Source organism: Cupressus sempervirens, chromosome 6 (genome assembly GCF_028749045.1).
Source record: "Cupressus sempervirens isolate cs-2001-9-10 chromosome 6, ASM2874904v1, whole genome shotgun sequence".
Lineage (NCBI taxonomy): Eukaryota > Viridiplantae > Streptophyta > Pinopsida > Cupressales > Cupressaceae > Cupressus > Cupressus sempervirens.
The window spans coordinates 440,734,762-440,754,244 of NC_143123.1; the positions used below are offsets into that span (position 1 = coordinate 440,734,762).

The 19,483-nt window shown below is 37.9% G+C and overlaps 1 protein-coding gene across 3 annotated transcripts in view; it reads left to right on the top strand.

Moving 5' to 3' along the window:
• The window catches only part of LOC149552956 (FAD/NAD(P)-binding oxidoreductase family protein), a 257,647-nt gene that overhangs the window by 125,735 nt on the left and 112,429 nt on the right, over nt 1–19,483 (top strand). For all 3 annotated transcript variants that reach the window (XM_089788498.1, XM_089788497.1, XM_089788499.1), the window contains one exon: nt 995–1,121. In XM_089788498.1, coding sequence (XP_089644624.1) covers nt 995–1,121 — 127 coding nt within the window. The remainder of the gene's footprint in view (nt 1–994; nt 1,122–19,483) is intronic.

Sequence of the window (19,483 nt, forward strand, 5' to 3'; positions counted from 1 at the left end):
TGCCATTATTTTGAGTTTCATATATCCAAACCAATTTTGGGGTTGGGTACAACTTGTCATAAAGGATTGTTATCAAGATCATGTTGTTTGTCATTCTAGTTTGTGCATATGTTTCCCTTACATTGAGATCCCATAAATGAAGTACCTCTCCAAGTTGAGAATGCAATGAGGCTTTTTTCTTTAAAGCTACATATGGATCTTCACCATCCATCCTAGAGTTTTTGTAGGCTTTAAGAGTCCGTGGGACAAAAAACAAGCTGCAATTCTAATATCTCTTCTATATTCCATTGTTTTAGTTTTTTTGTACAAATATACTACTTCAAATTGGATATTTTATTGTGTGTTTCATTGACCGAAACCATTATTCCATCATACCTCGCACCATTTCCTGTTTCAGTACAAATACAAACTGCGTTCTTCCTAGTTTTTAAAAATATTGTGTGTTGTAGCCTTCATGTTTATGAGTTTTTGTGAGAAAAATTGCTGAGGTGCTCTTTTCGAAGGGTATCATCCATAGACTACTCTTTGTTGGTGGGAGGCAGCTTTCCCCTACGTATCATAGAACTGCTGATTAAAACTGAAAATCTACTGCTGATTAAAACTGAAAATCTAACCTTTTCTAATCCTAGCTTATTTTTTTTCATTCCTTGTTTCCTCTATATACTTTGTTGCCTCTAAGTTCTCTTGGCATGTTTTGAGCATTTTGACCAGTGATGCAAGATTTGTTGTTTTCTAGCCATGCCTATTTACCTTCATTTCAAAATTAAATAATATAGTGAAAGTTTGTGATTTATACTTTTGGTGAAAGAACTTTGAATGGACTAAGCTTTTAGTTTTCCTTCATATAAAGAAACTAAAGAATGATATTCTTTTGCAGATAGTTGATATAAGTATATTTTCTCTTATTGAAAATCTTAAGAAATTGGGAGCAGATATTTTATTTTGACTATAGATTTTAATTTTTGTTGATGTGAAGAAAACAATCTAATTGCAGAGTCATTTGGTCAATGTGGTCCGACCTTGTTGGATAAGTAGATTGGAACCATTTAATGGGATGTGGCATCTTACTGAATACACAAAACCTCAAGGGGCATTTGACACGATCGTTATAGCACATAATGGTAATATATGCTTTTCAGTGCTCTGATTTCTACTTGTTTTTTTGTTTATTCCTCAACATCCACTTTATTCATTGTATTTGGTTTTGTTTTGGTATTGTAATTCCTAATCTTGCAGTTTTTCCAAGTAAAAATTAATTTATGTTAACTTTGTTCATATAATTATTAACATGTTTAGCAAAGAATGACAAAAGTTGAAAAGTTTCTCACTATAAATTTTAATGCAATAATAATAGAATATATCAATCCTTTGTGTTTAAACTGGATTTCTTATAAGTGTGAATTATACCTCAATTACTCATAGATAGCTATAAAATTCAAGCATTTTTATGTGTAAAAAACAAATAAAAAACACCAGCAGTGGTCAAACTATGAGGATGCCTGTTTCAGGACTAGCCACAGTGAGAAAACTGGAATCAGTATAGTAAATAATCTCAAATGCATCTCACATTTCCTTTCCCAGTTTTTCAGGACTGAAAATTTTTCTTTTTCTTTCATCATTCACTATTGTCACCGCAGGTTTTTCTTTTCCAAATCTTTTCTTAGACCTAGACATCACTTTAAAGATTACTTGGGGGTAATACATTTGTGTGATTAAAACTCACAGCCCATGAATTGTAGTTCAACGTAGCCCAACAGCTGGAACATATATTCATTACAAGCTAAGATGATTCTTTCGGATATGCTTGCTCAGACTTGTCAAAGCATTATCCATGCTCATGTTGAAGCATTTAAATTCTTGATTTTTTTTTCTATGCCACAATCTTTGTTTCGATCTTGTATAAGCTTGTCTGCTCCAAAATTCTGATTTTTATTCATTTAGAACTGCTTAAAAATTGGAAAGATATTGTAGAATTTTTTACTGCGAAACTCTTCACAAGTTCTTATATCATCTCCAAATAGGGTGACTACATATAAAGGCATATTCATTTCCAAGACAGGCTACTTTGTCATTTATATGCAAATTTTAATATTAAACCTTCGGTGCCCATAAAGGGGTATGTATTCAAACAAGTTTTTGTTTATAGGTATGGGAGCTACTCTTAATGGGGCTCAACCCATTTATTTATTTATTTAAATGTAACTTCAATCTTTAAGAAAGGGCCATATTAGTTGGCCTGTGTAGGAAATAAGCAATTATTTTTTTCAATTTTGTAATGTCCGTTTTTCTAACAATATAGACAGTTTGTGAAATTACTGAATTCTTTCTTCAATTTGTATTGTTCCGCTCTAGCAATGCAGTGTTTGAATACACGATGAGCAAATGGTTAGGTACGAATGGAAGTCTGTGTGTTTTAGAATGGGGTCTGTATGGTGGAGGAGGCTATGCTTAAAGTAGGTTGTATGGTGAAGAGGGGAGAGACGCTGCAGGGGTAGTATAGATGAGTCCATACAGTACAAGGTGAAGGCCGTACAACAATAGGTTATGGGATGACATACGGTGGTGGTAGGATGAAGACGAGTACGGTGGTGAGAATGGCCGTACGGTGGGCCAAGATGGCTGTATGGTGGGGTTATGGCTGTGCCTGTAATGACCCCTACCAATAGGCCACTAAAAACCTCTAATGCTGAACTAAGAAATTTTTTCAAACACTTCACATACAAGGGTCATATGACTGATATAGTATTTCAGTTTGCTTTAATGACTCTTTCTTCAATGAGAATTTTTTGCAAGAAGACTCAAAATTGACTAAACAATGACCTAACATGAATGTGCAACTTATTTTGACAATATTCAATGCAAATATGCAACTAAAACTACTTGCAATATGCTGCTACAGCAAATAGTAACTATGACAAACACTTTGGATGCAACCTATGATGGCATTAATGCATTTATAGCCAAGTGACATTAATACAAACATTTGTTATGCAAAATTATAACATTATTTATGCCAAAAAGAGAACCTACAGCCAATTGACATTTTGTCAAACAATTGGCATGCAAACTAATAAGCTGATCGTGAATGATAAATACATATTCAGTTACAACTATATCAGACCAGCAACTTATGTCTCCTTTATTGCACATATAATGTCAACTACAATGTTAGTATGAAATGGCCAAGACTCTTGGCTTACATCCGCAAGAATAATGCTTAAGTTTGATACAAACTTTCACCTACAGTCTTACCTTCTAATATGCATCTAAATGATAAGAAAAATGTATGAAATATCCAAAGGAACCTGATTGTAGATGACTTTAATAATTTTTACCAATGCTGCCTTTCCGCTTTGCTTTTTTTGGATCTGCTTTTTCGCTTTGCTTTTTCGGACCTGCTTTTTCGGAGTGTTTTTTTTGATTTGCTTTTTTGAACTGCTTTTTCAGATTGCTTTTTTTTTTTTGGATCTGATCTTTGTAGCAAAAAACTCAAACCCTTAGGTAAGTTTGAGGACTCCAAATAAGCTCAACTTGAAATGGCTGAGTGCCACTTCCAAAGGGCAACCCTTCAGAGGATCTTTCACCTCCTCAGTTATGCAATCACTTGGGAGTTAGTGTTCCCAATGATAAAGCTGAATACTTGTAGGCCTTCAAGCTCCACAAAGGCTCAAGTAGACACAATAGAGAAAATAAACTTGGATGATAGACAATGAGCCCTCCATGCCTATATATTCTTTTTCTCCACTTTCTCCAGAAACTTGTAGAACATTATTTTATTTTATCTATTAAGTGACTTTATAAAATATTTTATAATTCAAGTCACTTTATTAAATTAATTAAATATAAAGTTATCTTTTAATATTTATTTATTTGATAACTTTATAAATAATTAACTTAATACCACTTATTTATTTAATTAAAATAATTAATTAGTCATCCTCATAAAATATTCATTATTTTGGACAACTTAATTAATTAAACTAATTAAATCAAATTACCTCCAAAATGGGGACATGACAATGACAACGAGGTACGGTTGCAAAAACAATGAAGGCCATACGGTGGGAATATGAAAGGCCGTATGGTATGTGTAGGAAGGCTTTATGGTTGGTTTGAGGGTAGTATGGCTTATCTTGGAGGCCATACGGTGAGTAATGTTGGAGATAGAAATTGTATTGAGTGGTACGGACGAAAAATGGTTTAGTCTTGTACCTTAAACTATTAATCCTGAATTCATTAGACAATGCCAAACAGGAATGGAGATTTGAACACGAATAACCTTCAATTAGTATTTGCCAAAAGATGGTGCTTCGATTTGCCAGATCCGAGCGAAGTATTACATGCAACAATGGAATAGGGTGAGGGTTGAGGCCCACTGAAACTGTACGAACCAAATAGGGAAGATCTTTCACTTCCGAAATGGCAAAGAAATCTAGACCTCCAATAGGAATTCGCAGTACACAAGAAATAATTTGAATGCATATCTACGACTACCTACAAGCCGTGCTTAAATACCCGTCGGGGAAAAATTTCCGAGGGTGTACAAAGATAGCTGATAACTACACAAAAATTATGGAAACAAAACAAAACTGGGTCCGAGATATATTAAATCAATTGGCCCATTAATAATAATTTGATTAATAATTTATTTTATAACGGGAACATTACACAATTGTCTACTATATACAATGTAATGGAAATTTAGATGTATGAATTACTTATAATTATGAATGCAACAATAATGAAATGTGAATACAATGACAATGCTATATATGACTGGTAAATGCTTTAATAGTGAATACTATGTACGACTGATAGTTACAAATGCAATGACAATGCAATAACAATGTTATAGAATGGATGGAGTGATAATGAATTAAATCAGAATATACAAATGACTGGTAATTCCAAATACACTTATGAATCCTTTAATATGGATGATGGATAGTTCCAAGCAATGCTGCAGTCCTAGAATGCAGTTTATATATGATGGTTGTTTCTGATTTTACAATATATTATATGCACTATATCCTGTATAGCCGTCTGTAATCTTTGAATGTTGTATGAAAAATAATCTCGGCAGAGATATGCCGTCCCTGATATTCAGAATTATATATGCAATCTTGTCTGTCACACGAGCTGTCTCGGCAGAGATATGCCATCTCTGATATTCAGAATTATATATGCAATCTTATGTCATACGAGCTGTCTCAGATATATACTCAGTGATATATGCTCTTCTCATGATGCTATCTCTGATATTCCATTATGATGCATGCACCAGCGGTTGCAATCACAAAATCCCTTTTTTCTATACACGAGCGATTCCACAATGGGAAAAAATAAGTAATAATATTTATTCTTGTTCTCTTTATTTGGAGAGCCTATTGGCTAATATAAATATTACTGAAGAGGCACGATGGAAAGATGCCAGTTGTCATAACTAGTAACTGTAATTTACTCATAATAATCACTTTGGATTATTATGGATTATTATGAGTAATCAAATGTGATTAGCCATAATAATCATGTCATTTAAGTGCTATAGAGAATGTGAAAGACCGTCGACTGCATTGATTGCTCTGTGAGCCCAGAATACCGTTGGCTACGAAGTGCACAGTGTAGGTCCATGAGTTAGAAGTGATGCCTGACCATGGAAACAATGGTTCTGATGATGCCCATTCTCATTGGTTTCATAATGTGCAGAGATGATGTAATTTACTCATAATAATCACTTTGGATTATTATGGATTATTATGAGTAATCAAATGTGATTAGCCATAATAATCATGTCATTTAAGTGCTATAGAGAATGTGATCCTGGAAAGACCGTCGACTGCATTGATTGCTCTGTGAGCCCAGAATACCGTTGGCTACGAAGTGCACAGTGTAGGTCCATGAGTTAGAAGTGATGCCTGACCATGGAAACAATGGTTCTGATGATGCCCATTCTCATTGGTTTCATAATATGCAGAGATGTATATAGGAACATGAGGCTTAATGTACAATGTCATGATGCTTAATATGGATATGTCTATGCAAGGTATGATGTTCCTTGTATGTACCAATGTGCATGGAACATTATATCATGGAGGGATTTATTTGTATGACAATGATATGGATGAGAGTCATATGACCACACTATTACTCATCTTCATCTCTAACTGTTGAGGTTTCTCCTTCAAAGCATCATTGGTAGAGTCCGCATTATCTTATAGTTGATCATTCACTATTGTCAACAAATTTTATGCAAACATCTTCTTCGTACTTGCGTCTCTCTTGAAAGTTTATGGGTTCTCCTTTTGAATAGACAATTGTTAATTCTTGCTTGTCCATATCCCCCTATTGCTGATGTGGATTTGTGAGCATTTCTTTATCCTCATTAGAATTTAAGGCTTGCTGGAGCCCATTGCTAATCTCCTGCTTCAGATTATTGTTGTATATCTGTTACCCTTGAAGGATGGATATTTCATTTGAAGGTCTATCTAGTCCTCAAGAGATAGGTCCATCTGTCATCCACCATCAACCCAATCCTGCTTGATTTGGTTTAGTGACTTGACCAAAGTGAGCACATGTGTTTTCAATTGTTCGATCCTTGAAGGGAAAAATGTGATGACCCCTTTCTAGTTATCTCTCACACTTGCTCTCTTAGATAATTAGACCAATATATTAATAGCAATGTCTGATATACTGGTATGAGATGCTATGTATATGATGTTCGCCATCACTTATATCAACAGTACACTTATGTTATATCTGATATAAACAATAGAAATATTGAATCGAGAGTATTACTTTCAGCAATGGCTGTAATATCTCATTTGTCAATGTTATATATTAGTGCGAGAAGCAATGCGTACTATCTCAGATTATCAATGTGATGTTTGCACTCAACAGTGAATGACGTGTTTGATGTATGATCTTTAATCTCTGAAATCCCGTATAGATGATGTCTCTGATCTGCTCTATATGCCTGTACCAGTAATCCCAATTGGCAATTCGCTCTAAATAGAACAGATCCGATGAGGATAAATGAATAAGTGAGATGACCCATTTCCGACATCCTTCTAGTTTATCCCTGTTTCTGATAAAATAGTCATTTCTTTATAAATAGTTTTCGTGATGATCCCTTATGGGTGTATAATACTCATTTATATACTTTGTTATAAGAAAAGGTGTGACCTTTGGTTAAGTAATTTTAATGTTAATTATATGATTTAAAAATAATATTTAATTATTATTTAATTTATTTAACTCATTAGTATTCTAATTATAATATGGTATATTATATTATAATAATCTTATATATTGATTTATTTTATATTGTCAAATATATTACCATTATATTTGTAAATTTATATATATATGATCATATTTTATGATCAACTATTTTTAATATTTAATATTTAATATCTAATTATGTTAAATTTATATATTTATAAAGTGTTGCAAATATATCATTGTATATAATAGATTATAATATATTTTACTTTAATATTGTTATTCTTAATTATTATTATTATATAATATATTATTTTAATATTCATATATCCCATTAATTTGGGCTCATGACAAAAAATGACATTTTCAGTCTTGTATTGGTCAATTGTGTGCATCTTGTATTCCAAAACGACATTGTCTTCTTTCTTCCATTTGCCAAGCAGTTGAGTGTCTTTCCAGTCTGTTTCTTTCCTCTTGCTAGGGCTTGGAAGAGCTCCTGCTAACTTCTTTTCAGCTATCTCAACAAGACAATCTTATCAAAGAAGGCATCTTCTATTCCATCATTGTGTGCTATGATTCAATCAGAATTTCTTGATGGCTGGCAAGACCACCAGCTTTGATACCATTGTAGTGTACTGTCAGCACACCTCAACTCTAAAGAACACTTCCACCATATTGACAATACTCTTCCACCGTATCGTATGGTACACCACTATACCTGTCAACACACTAACACTGTACTTGTCAACACATTTCCACCCTACCAGTCAGCACACTTCCATTGCTTGACTGCCTTTTGCACATCGCATATTGCACATTGCACTTTGCACATTGCATGCCACATGATGCACTCCGTACACTACATGTTGCACATGTCTTCCCACACACCGCACAGTTGTACACCATACATTGGTTCGCTGCACCTTGTACACTGTGCGACTGCATGACTGCACACTGTATTTCGTGCATAGTACGTTGAACACCACATGGTCACACGTCACACGTTGCCTTCAGACACGGCACCTTTGGAGACATAGTACACTTCCACACTCGACTAGTACCCTTTGACATCCTTCGACACTTTCGCTTCAGCTTCTGACAATTGAATATTATACTCGATCGATTCTGAAATACAATGACTATTATTATAATCCAAGAAACAAAATGGATCTAGATCAGAGCATATTATATCATATAAATGAATTGCTATCATGTAATAACCCTCGGCTGGTTATAGCTAATTCTTTCACAATTCAATGAATTGACATTTTATCAAACATTTGGCAAGGAATTCAGTTATCAGATAAATAAGACTTTAAGACTCTTACATAGCTGAATACTAAACAACTAATAACTACTCATGTGTTTGCATTCATAATTCTGAATTGTAAAGTATTCTATAACAATTTATACTGAATGTTTATTTGAATACAATAGTATGGCAATGATTTTATTGATTACAAGAAGGAACATGTTACTTTGCTTGATATGAATTCTCCAACTTGCCCAACCCAATGCACAACACCAGAATTATTAACGCTGGCTGTAGGCTTCTCCCCACTTAATTGTAGAGCCTCCAATTTGATTGTAGCCCTCACACAGACGCCTAAAACAAATTGCTGTTCATCCAAACCAGATCAATGGCCAATGTATGCAAGCACAGGGCCTCTATAAAGTTCGTAGAGCCTGAACAATAACTCGCACGGATTGAATATTAAAACGCAGGGCCATAATATTAAATCGTAGGGCTTGAAAGAAGTTCGCAGGCCTATGGAAATCGACGCAGGTCTGATATTAGTGATCGCAGGTCACAATTAGATGCAAACACTGCCAATGTAATGGATGGAAGCCCTCTAAATGCACAGTAAATTTTCCCAATCCAAACGCAGGACTTCCAACAACAATATCAGATATTTAAACCCCTTCCAAACCAGGCAATTAATCCTTTCCTAACCTGTCAACTCTCTTGTCATAAATTCACTTCTTAGGCACAGAATAAAAAGTAGAGAAGTGATAGCAAAATTAGACAAACTCAGAATACCAATGATATTTTGCAAAGCAACAGTAGTACAGAAATGGAGATTCAACTTAAATCCAAGGTATAACTAAATCACTATACCTCAGCAGTGATCCGATACGCTTCTCAGCTTCAAACCCTTTTACCTCAGCAAGGGCATAAAATCAGAATCTCAAAAAACTGTCAGGACAACAAAAGAAAAATAGACAATCGGATGAGTCATTTGCTTCATTAAGCCACCTTTTATAATCCACTTGACTTCACCAGCACACCATTAATTAGAATCTTCCATTAGATTCTTTTAATCAATAACTTTTCTAGCACATGGCTTCATAAAGACGCTTTTCACTTAGAGGCTTCAACTTTTAAATATAACACATCCTTGCCTTTTGATATTTAATACTTGTCTTAGGTTTATAGTTAATTAAATAAATGGCCCCTTCTAATGATGCCTCAACCCTTAACTTAGGTGAAATTATAAAGTTAAATTATAATATTATAATAAGCCATTTAATGATTTAATAATAATTTGGCTAGTAAAATAGTAATAATTCCCAAAATACTTATCCTATAAATATGCCATTTGAAATAGGAGTCACTCCTATTATTTCCCTATGTGACCAAATGTGCTTTCCAAAAATAGAAAGGGTCCCTCTCAATCATCACCCGACTTGCCATAAATAGCAGGTGCATGCAACTAAGCCCAAACAAAGTTCATGAGTCAAATGAAGACCAAATTGGAGCATACTGAATGGCCCTCCCATAGCCAAGCCACTGTATCAGAAGACCCTTTATCCATAATAATTGGCTTACGAGGATCACAATAATAGGCCAATCTCTCAAACCTTGATGCTAGCAAAAATGGGGACATTACATATCAATTGGAGACTTATATTCTTAGATTATATGCATATGTGCAAATTTGTCCTCGTAAGAAGAATTCACAAATTTGAAGAACAAAGTGAAATATCCGAGTTGATATTTCGAACAATAGACTAGGGTGGCTGCTAACCACCAAAAGTGCAAATACAAATTGGGGAGGGTCTTCCACCTCCGAAACCTCACACAAGTCTCAATTCAAATTGGAATCTCGAATTCACAAGGAATATAAAACTCCATGATAAATTCATACAATGTCAACCATTGCCTTACAAAGAGCTCTATTAAGTTTCTCGAAGGGCTACAAAATAGCTGACATACTTCATTTATTATTCTATTACTTGGGCACCTTTTATTTATTAATTAATTAAATGGATTTTTATGATATTTAAATTTTGGATTTCACTCCATTAATTTGGGGACATTATATATATTTAATTGGTGAGATTTAACGCTAACCCTAATTTGTTGCAATTATGGTTTTTAGGGAAAATTCTAGGGCAAGGGAACCTTACAAGTGAAATAGTATATTAACAAACTTTTTCTTTTCAAAACTTGATTTCATTCTTTTAAAATACTTAATCGACCACTTATGTAAGAATTGGCAAGTAAGAACACAAGATTTATATGGAAACCCTTAAGGTAGAAAACCGTGGTAAAGTATTACATATATTAATCTTGTTTAAGCAAGACCATGGTGAAGTATTAATTTTATTAATCTTATTTACACAAAGTTTGGGGACACCAACTTGCTAGAGGCACCGACCCCTACGATAAGGCGCTGACCTTGTCAATATGAAGCATATTACAATAATAGGTAAGTCGTCTATTATTAGTTTATGGTTATCTATTGTAAATATCTAGTTAGCTCTAGTTTGCTTTCGTTTTTTTCGCTTTCTCTGTTAGAATAGAATGTTTCTTTTCTTTACGATTGTTTCCTAAGGAAACATTGTTTTATTCTGTTGTATAAATTGAGCTTTCGGTCTTTGTTAATAACAAGCAAGTATTTTACCAATTATTTCCGTAATATGGTATCAGAACTAATATTAATTTTTTTTTGACAAAATTTATAATTTCTTTTTGAAATTATTTGTTTAATTTTTTTCGTAATCATTTTCTGTTAATTTCTCCTACAAACCAACTAGGGTTTCTTCCTTGAGAAATTTGAATGCAAAGAAACATTTTTTGCTAGAAGTAACGACTGTATTATTGCTAGGGCGTTTTGCATCGTTGCTAGGTTGCCAACAAAAATCGTGATTTCCGTGCATGCTTTCTTCTTCTACAGCACGTGGCTTCCTCTTCCATCTGGTCGGCTTGTATCTGTAAACCACTGCCGTCATTTAAACACCGAAAAACCCGCATTTTTGGTCCCCAAATTTGTGTTTATCAGAGCTCCGAAGGTCTCTATTTCATGGTATTTTTTTGGTGAAGAGATTCGACTTTGTGCATCAAAACGTCATATTTCCTGCCGCCTTAGATCAACGCCTCTTTTCTATCGAAAACGTCCCCTTTTTTGCCTCCAAAACTCCATTATTTTGCAAATCCGAGCTTTCATTGCTGCCGACTGTGTTTTTCTTTGAAACTCTAGTTTTTGATCTTGGAATTTTTTTTGATCACACATTCTTGGTGGGTTTTTCGAGAGCTCAATTGGGTTGTCGTTAGATTTTTTTGGGTGCCTCAATTTTCGAGCCAAAATGACAACATATTCTTTCTGGGTTTTTCAAGCTCTCTTCAAGGTCACTCTCCGTTTTTTCTAGGTCTTCTGTTTTGTTACCTCAAAGAATGTGCCTTCATAAATTTTCATTGAAAAATGTGCCATGGCATCTCTGACAAACATGCTGCTTGAGTACAACAACTCCAAATTCAATGGTCGAAATTATGACACTTGGAAGTAGTGAATCATCGACATTTTTGAATATCGGAAGACCGATGAACTTGTTCTAGGTGTTACAAAACGTCTTACTGCTCTTTGTTTTGATTAGGAATTCCAGGGTAGGAATAGGCCATGCAATCTCAACACTAGAGCCTGCTAAAGAACAACACCTGGGTGCTTTCTGATCTTCCACTAGGGAAGAAGCCCATTGGCTGCAAATGGGTCTATAAAATCAAATACAAATCGGATGGTACTTTGGACAATTACAAAGCTCGTTTAGTGGAAAAAGGCTTTTTAGTGTCAAGGCATTGATTATAAAGAGACTTTTGCTCCTACTGGAAAGATGAGGACCATCAGATTAGTCCTAGCCATGGCAACACAATTTGGTTGGAAGGTCCATCAGATGGACGTCAAGAGTGCTTTCTTGAATGGTGATCTCCATGAAGAGGTCTACATGATGCAACCTCTTGGTTTTAAGGTTTTTGGTAAAGACCATCAGGTTCTCCGATTAGTAAAAGCCCTCTATGGATTGAAGCAGGCCCCTCGGGCATGGTACATAAAAATTGATAAGTACCTCAGTGATCAATGCTTAAAGAGGAGTTCTTTAGATTCAAATCTGTACATCAAGACTACTGACAGTGTCATCATCCTTCTAGTTATTTATGTGGATGATTTGATCATCACTGGTAGCTCGACATCTTTGATTCAGGGAATCAAACAGAAGTTATGCCAGTCTTTTGATATGACTGACCTTGGGCTCATGCATTATTACCTAGGTGTTGAAGTTTGGCAACAGTCTTCTAGTATATTCATCTCCTAGTCGATATATGCTAGGGCCTTGTTAGACAAATTCCGTATGCAGGATTGCAAGCCTGCATCTACACCTATGGAGAAATATCTCAAGTTATCCGCAAAGTCTAATTCTCCTTCCGTTGATGACATACTTATAGGCAACTAGTAGGCTACTAGGCCTGATATCAGCTTCGCAGTCAGCTATATTTCACGCTTTATGACAGCTCCTAAGGCTGATCATTGGATGGCAACAAAGCGTGTGCTCCGTTATGTGAAGGGCACTTTAGATTATGGACTTTTGTACTCTCGAAGTTCTAATCCTAAAGTCAGTGGGTTCATAGATTTAGATTTTGCAGCTTTGTTGATGATAAAAAGTCAACATCTGGGTATGTGTTCAGTTTGAGATCCGGTGCAGTCGCATGGACCAGTAAGAAGCAACAGGTAGTTTCTCTCTCCTCTACAAAGGCTGAATACAGAGGGATTGTTAAGGCAGGATGTGAAGTTGATTGGCTTCATCGGATGTTTGAGGATATGCAAATGTCACCAGTAGGATTGAATACTCTGTTTGTTGATAACGAAGGTGTTATCAAGTTAGCACAAAATCTAGTCTTCCATGAACGAACCAAGCATGTGGATGTTCACTGTCATTACATACGACAGCTGATTGAAGACATGACTATAGATTTGCAGTATGTTCTTACCATAGATCAGACTGCAAACATTCTCACCAAGCCTCTTGGTCCTGATAAGTTCGTCAAATTTGGAGGACAACTTGGTGTTTACTGTACTGGTAAAGAAATCAACACATACAGACAATGGAACAGAATAGCAGAATGATATTCGCATATGCCAGACATACATTATGTTTGATAAGATGAATGATTAAAGATAGAAGATGATTTACAATGATCCCAGACAGGATATAAATACTATCCGCCAAACCTTCCCGAAGGAGTCCATCGGCCACAAACATTATGTCCACTACAAACTATTTACCCGTCGGCTACAAAATATAGAAACACCGACGACAATCACTCCGTCGGCTACGGAAACACCGACGACAATCTAGTCGGTTGACACCATCCCCCCAAAAAGAAAAGTCGTCTCCTGACGACTAACAAAATATCTGAGACAAATTAACAAACAAAATACACTAACAGAGTGACTACAACAAGAAAAATCTGCTTCTGTCACATCACTTCCACATTCATCCCGGTACATCTGTAGCGTCTGCTAACACAATAGTGTCTCCTCAAGCTGACCTTGATAGCCACATGTGCTGCTCTTTGCTTCCAACACTGGGTCCACTGAGCTAAGTGTCGCTGTACTGCCTTCTGGATGACCCACTCCTCCCGAGCTCTCTATGCATCCACCAAGACAGCCTCTCGGCCAACACCTACTCCCCGTGCCTCTGGTACACAGACACTCCATGCCTGCGGCAATTTCAAGTCTTCTCAACTGGTCAGGCTCCCACGACTAATATCCGCAATGACTGGAGGTCCAGGGGGCAACGCCCTCGGCGGGCTCGCCGCCAAGACCAAATTAACACTCTGAAACCCACACAAAACTGCATGAAACACACCATTTCTGTCATTTTCTGCAGATTCCACACTCCTTCTGGCAATCACTGATACTTCCCCTTCCCTGTGGCAATATCCGATACTCATTCCACATTGCTTGAATCTGTCGACTTTTTTTATTATTATTTTATTTTATAAATTCCCTCTTAAAGCTCCTCCACTTCTCATGCAGCTACTAGGCTTTACACACACCTCTTTCCTCTTTCCTCTTTCCTCCAATCCTCCTACACCTCCAACTAAAATTTTTCAGTGAATCTCTAGCTCAAATACGCACTCCCAGGCGGAGCAACTCCTGCGAACAGGTGGCCGCGGAGCAACTCCCGCGGACAAGTGCTCGTGGATAGTTGCCCGTGGAGCAACTCCTGTGGACAAGTGCTCGCGGACAGGTGCCCGCGGAGCAACTCCTACGAATAGGGGTCCGTAGGGCAGCTTCCGTGGATAGGTGCCCATGGACAGATGCCCGCAGACAGGGTCCGCGGGGCATCTTCCGCAGACAGGTGCCCGCGGGGCATCTTCTGCGGACATATGCCCGTGGACAGGTGCCCACGGGGCATCTTGCCCGGACAGGTGCCCGCGGAGCAACCTTCCGCGGACAGACGCCCGTAGAGCACTTTTTTTTTTTTCTTTTCGTTTTCAATTTTTTCTTTTTTTTTAAATTTTTAAAATTTTTCTCTTTTTTTTTTTTTCAAATTTAAAAAAAAAAAAAAATAAAAAAAAAATGAACAGCACCTCAGTTTTGCCTCCAAGCGTTGTCATTCTACAATGACGACGATGAGGGAATCATCTAATCATTCTGCAACGGTGACGGCGACGACATCTTCATGGCACGGTAGGATCCGTTGATTGCGTGAGGTACCTCTTGCCCGTCCAACGTCCCCAACTTTATCACTCGATTGTTGCCGACCTCCCAGATCTGATATGGTCCAACCCATCTTGCCTTAAACCTTTTCTGTTTGATTTCATTCCGACCGTCGTACTTGAGTACCAACTGCCCCGGCTGAAACCTGTTGAGTTTGTCATGCCATGCCTTATGCCTGTTCTGTGTCACCTCCGTCACCCACTGTGCCTGCGGTCGTTGCGCATCTAGATTATTTTGTTTCTGTCGGCACCCTTCAACTAATTTTATGGTGCGATGCATTCTTTTCTTCTTGTGCGGTCCATTCACCGTGTACCGGACGATGGAATTTTTGTTTTTTCTGGGTTTGTATTGTATGTTGTTCCCTTCTTCAGCCGTAACCTCCTTTGCGTCATCTGCTTTTCTGTATTCCTTCGGACACTCATTTTTCTCCTTTTTCTCACCTTTGTCGACCCTTAGCATATTACAACTCGGAAAGAGTTCGTAGTCTTCTATTTGCCAGTGGTAAAGGCCATTCACCGAGTCTAGGTTGTCATCATTTGATCCCCCTTCTAGTCTCAATATTGCTTCTTCATCCGGTTCCATTCTCTGCTTTCCTTCGTCGTCACTTCTTTCATCGTCATTGTCGCCTTCACCTTCTGAGTCTGACGATGCTGCCTCCTCACCTACCATTTGTGTGTGCAGGTCAATTATGAATCTTTTGCCTCCGCGCTCCATTGATAGGGTATTTCGTTTCCAATCATGTTTTACTTTTGCTTGCACCAACCAAGTCCGTCCCATAATAACATCATATCCTTTTCTTTTCAATGGAATGACTACGAAATCTAATAAAAATGGCTGTGTTCGAATAGTGACCGGTTGCGCCCTTAAGGTTCCCAACGGTTTGATCTCGTGCTGGTCTGCCGTGAGCAATTGGAATGTAGGTGGCCATAGCGTTGGCTTTCCCAACTTCTTCCAAGTATCCTCTGGCAACACATTCACTCCGGACCCTCCGTCGACAATTGTGTCTCTCAAAACATTTCCCAAAATCCCCATCTCGACGACCGTCGGATGCTGTTCGAATGTGAGTCCTAGCAGCATTGGGTCTGTTGCCATCGTTGGACTACTGTCCCTTCTTGTGTCCTTCGTTGCTTTCGGAAATGGTGTATGATTCAGAATGGCCATCCGTAACTGGGGCATTGTGAGAAGGAGGTCACTTATCTTGAGTGGTATCTCTGTTTGTAAGATCTGCCGTACAATGTTTTGTTTTGCAAAGTTCCTTGCCAAGGTGCCGGTGATGTCCTTCAACTGAGATGTCCCTGCCGACGATGCATTTCCAATTTTGACCTGCGCTTCCCCCAATTTTCTTTTTTCCTCCGCTAGCAATTTTGTTTGCCCTCGCGTAATTGCCAGAACCTCCTCTTCATCCGTGCCGACAATGATCAAGTTTACTCCAGACTTTGGGCACTTGGCATCTTCATGGTTTCCGGGTCCGCACCATCTACGTAATAATTTCAGTGTGTTTGCCGCTGTACAATCTCTGGGGAAATGACCCGACAAATTACATGCTCGGCATTGAATGATCAGCAGTCCGTTTGCATCATATTGGGTTCGACTTCGACTCCCATTATTATTGTTATTGTTTGCATTGTTATTTTGCCCTCTGCTATTATTCCTGTGCCCACCCGGAGTGGCACCATTAATGTTTGCATTTCCGTTCCCTCCTGGCGTGGAAGCTGCCTATGTAAGAAGCACCTGCGGAGATCCTCTTGTCTTCATGTTAGAGGGGCACTCTTTTGTCGAATGGCCCATGATTTGACAAATGTCACAGAATTGGTTCTTTGGACAGGATCTTTTAGTATGACTGTCGGTTTTACACTCTGTGCACCACAACTCACTGCTTTTTGGCTCCTTCTGTATGTTTTTAAACTCTATCATGCGGATCATGTCCTTTTGTAAGGTGCGGACCTTCTTGCTACTGCCTTCATCGTCCCTGCTATCTTCTCTGGCAGGCTCGTCGTCATTAGAATCAGATGAGCTAGTGTTCTTCTTCTTCTTTGTTTTCTGCTCACTTTCAAGGTCCAATGCTCTGTTATAAGCTTCCGTGTATGACGACGGTGGGACAATTTTCATTTTCCTCTGCAACTTCGAGCGTAGGCCTTCCACGAACCATCTTTTCTGAAGTCTGTCCGTCGGTTTACTTTCCATTTTGTTTATCAAGTCTTTTAATTTCCTGGCGTAAATGCAGACGGTTTCGTTCTTCCCCTGCTTAGTATTGAGGATCTCTACTACAATTTCATTATCATCCCGCAACAGTTTAAATTCTGCCAGAAACTCCTTTTTAATGTTATCCCAATTGTTTAGCTTTTGTGGATCTTTATCAGTGAACCAATCAATTGCTACGCCTCGTAGGGTGGCCGAAAATTGCCTCATCCAGTCGTCTTCATTAGTTATTCCATTTGCCTTCCAAATCGTTTCGCATATTTTGCAATGTCGAATGGGATCGGCCGTACCATCGCGATTGAACTTCGGCAGTTTCTCTTTCGGTCCCGCCATCACGATTGGTTTCTTTAAACAGGTGTTGCTCGGTCTTGCAATACTAGTGCTGTTCAATCCCACACCGGCGGACTGCACTCCCACACTGGCGGACTGGTCTCCCACACCGGCGGACTGCACTCCCACACTGACGGACTGTACTCCTACACCGGCGGACTGTTCTCCCACACTGGCGGATTGCACTCCCACACCGGCGGTCTGCACTCCCTCACCGGCGGACTGGTCTCCCACACCGGCAGATTGCACTCCCACACTGGTGGACTGTTTTCCTACACCGTCAGACTCAATAGCTGCGAACCTTGGTGAAGAAGGGTGTTCTAAAGTTGTCCCCTGTGGAAGTATATCCTGGACGAAGAGTTCACTCCATGCTCTTGCTCTATCGGCACTTCGAGCCGTGCGAGTTGATGCTCTTCCATTTGGATTCTCTTCCCTCGGCGAACACAAATTCAAAAACTCCTCCCGTGCTTCTTCCACCAATTCCACCCGCTGCCGAGTTTCCTCCAACAATTCTTCCATGCTCCGGTTTCCGTTGGCAATCTTCTGAAATCTCCTTCGACGGTCTGCCTATTGTGCCAGAATTAAATGTTCTTGTGCAGTACGGACTCCATCTTTTCCCTTTGCCTTGTTTTGATCTTTGTTAAGCTGATTTGGCATTAATCTTCATTCCTCCCACTTTCCAGGTTCATAAGGCAACGACGCCAAATGTTTACCGTACTGGTAAAGAAATCAACACATACAAACAATGGAACAGAATAGCAGAATTATATTCGCATATGCCAGACATACATTATGTTTGATAAGATCAATGATTAATGATAGAAGATGATTTACAATGATCCTAGACGGGATATAAATACTATCCGCCGAACCTTCCCGAAGGAGTCCGTCGGCCACAAACATTATGTCCGCTACAAACTATTTACCCGTCGGCTACAAAATACAGAAACACCGACGACAATCACTCCATTGGCTACGGAAACACTAACGACAATCCAGTCGGCTGACACTTGGTGTTCTAGATAGATTAACTATTAAGGGAGGGTATTACAATAATAGATAAGTTGTCTATTATTAGTTAATGGTTATCTGTTGTAAATATCTAGTTAGCGTTAGTTTTCTTTTGTTTTTTTAACTTTCTCTGTTAGAATAGAATGTTTCTATTCTTTACGATTGTTTCCTAAGGAAACATCGTTTTATTTTTTTTGCATGAATTGACCTTTCGGTCTCTATTAGTAACAAGCAAGTATTTTACCAATGACTTCCGTAATAAGCCACCGACTTAACCAATATGAGGCACCAATGTCACCAATACAAAGCACTAATGTTAATATTAATTTCTCTTCTAAATTCTGCTATAGTTCTCTTCTCCATTATACTATGACGCTGACCATAAGTCTCCCATAAAACAGATTGTTATCTCCTTACAAACCTTTCTCCAATCCTTATATTACTTGCTTTTTCGTTTCTCACAATTTCTCCATAAAATCTCTAGCAATCTCTTTAAAATTTTCTCTTTATGTGTTGGCACATATGATGTATTCATTCATCTTATAATCTATGACACCTTTCATCAGCTCGCTGGTGTATATCAGATATGTTTCCTTATCTTGCACGCTATACCCACTTTTCTTCCTCAAATTCAATCTTTATATATATCTTTTCTACCAAGGGCCATAGCCTTTGGAATAGTTACTTCTTTTAAGAGATGTTAATTTGTAATTATTGTTTCT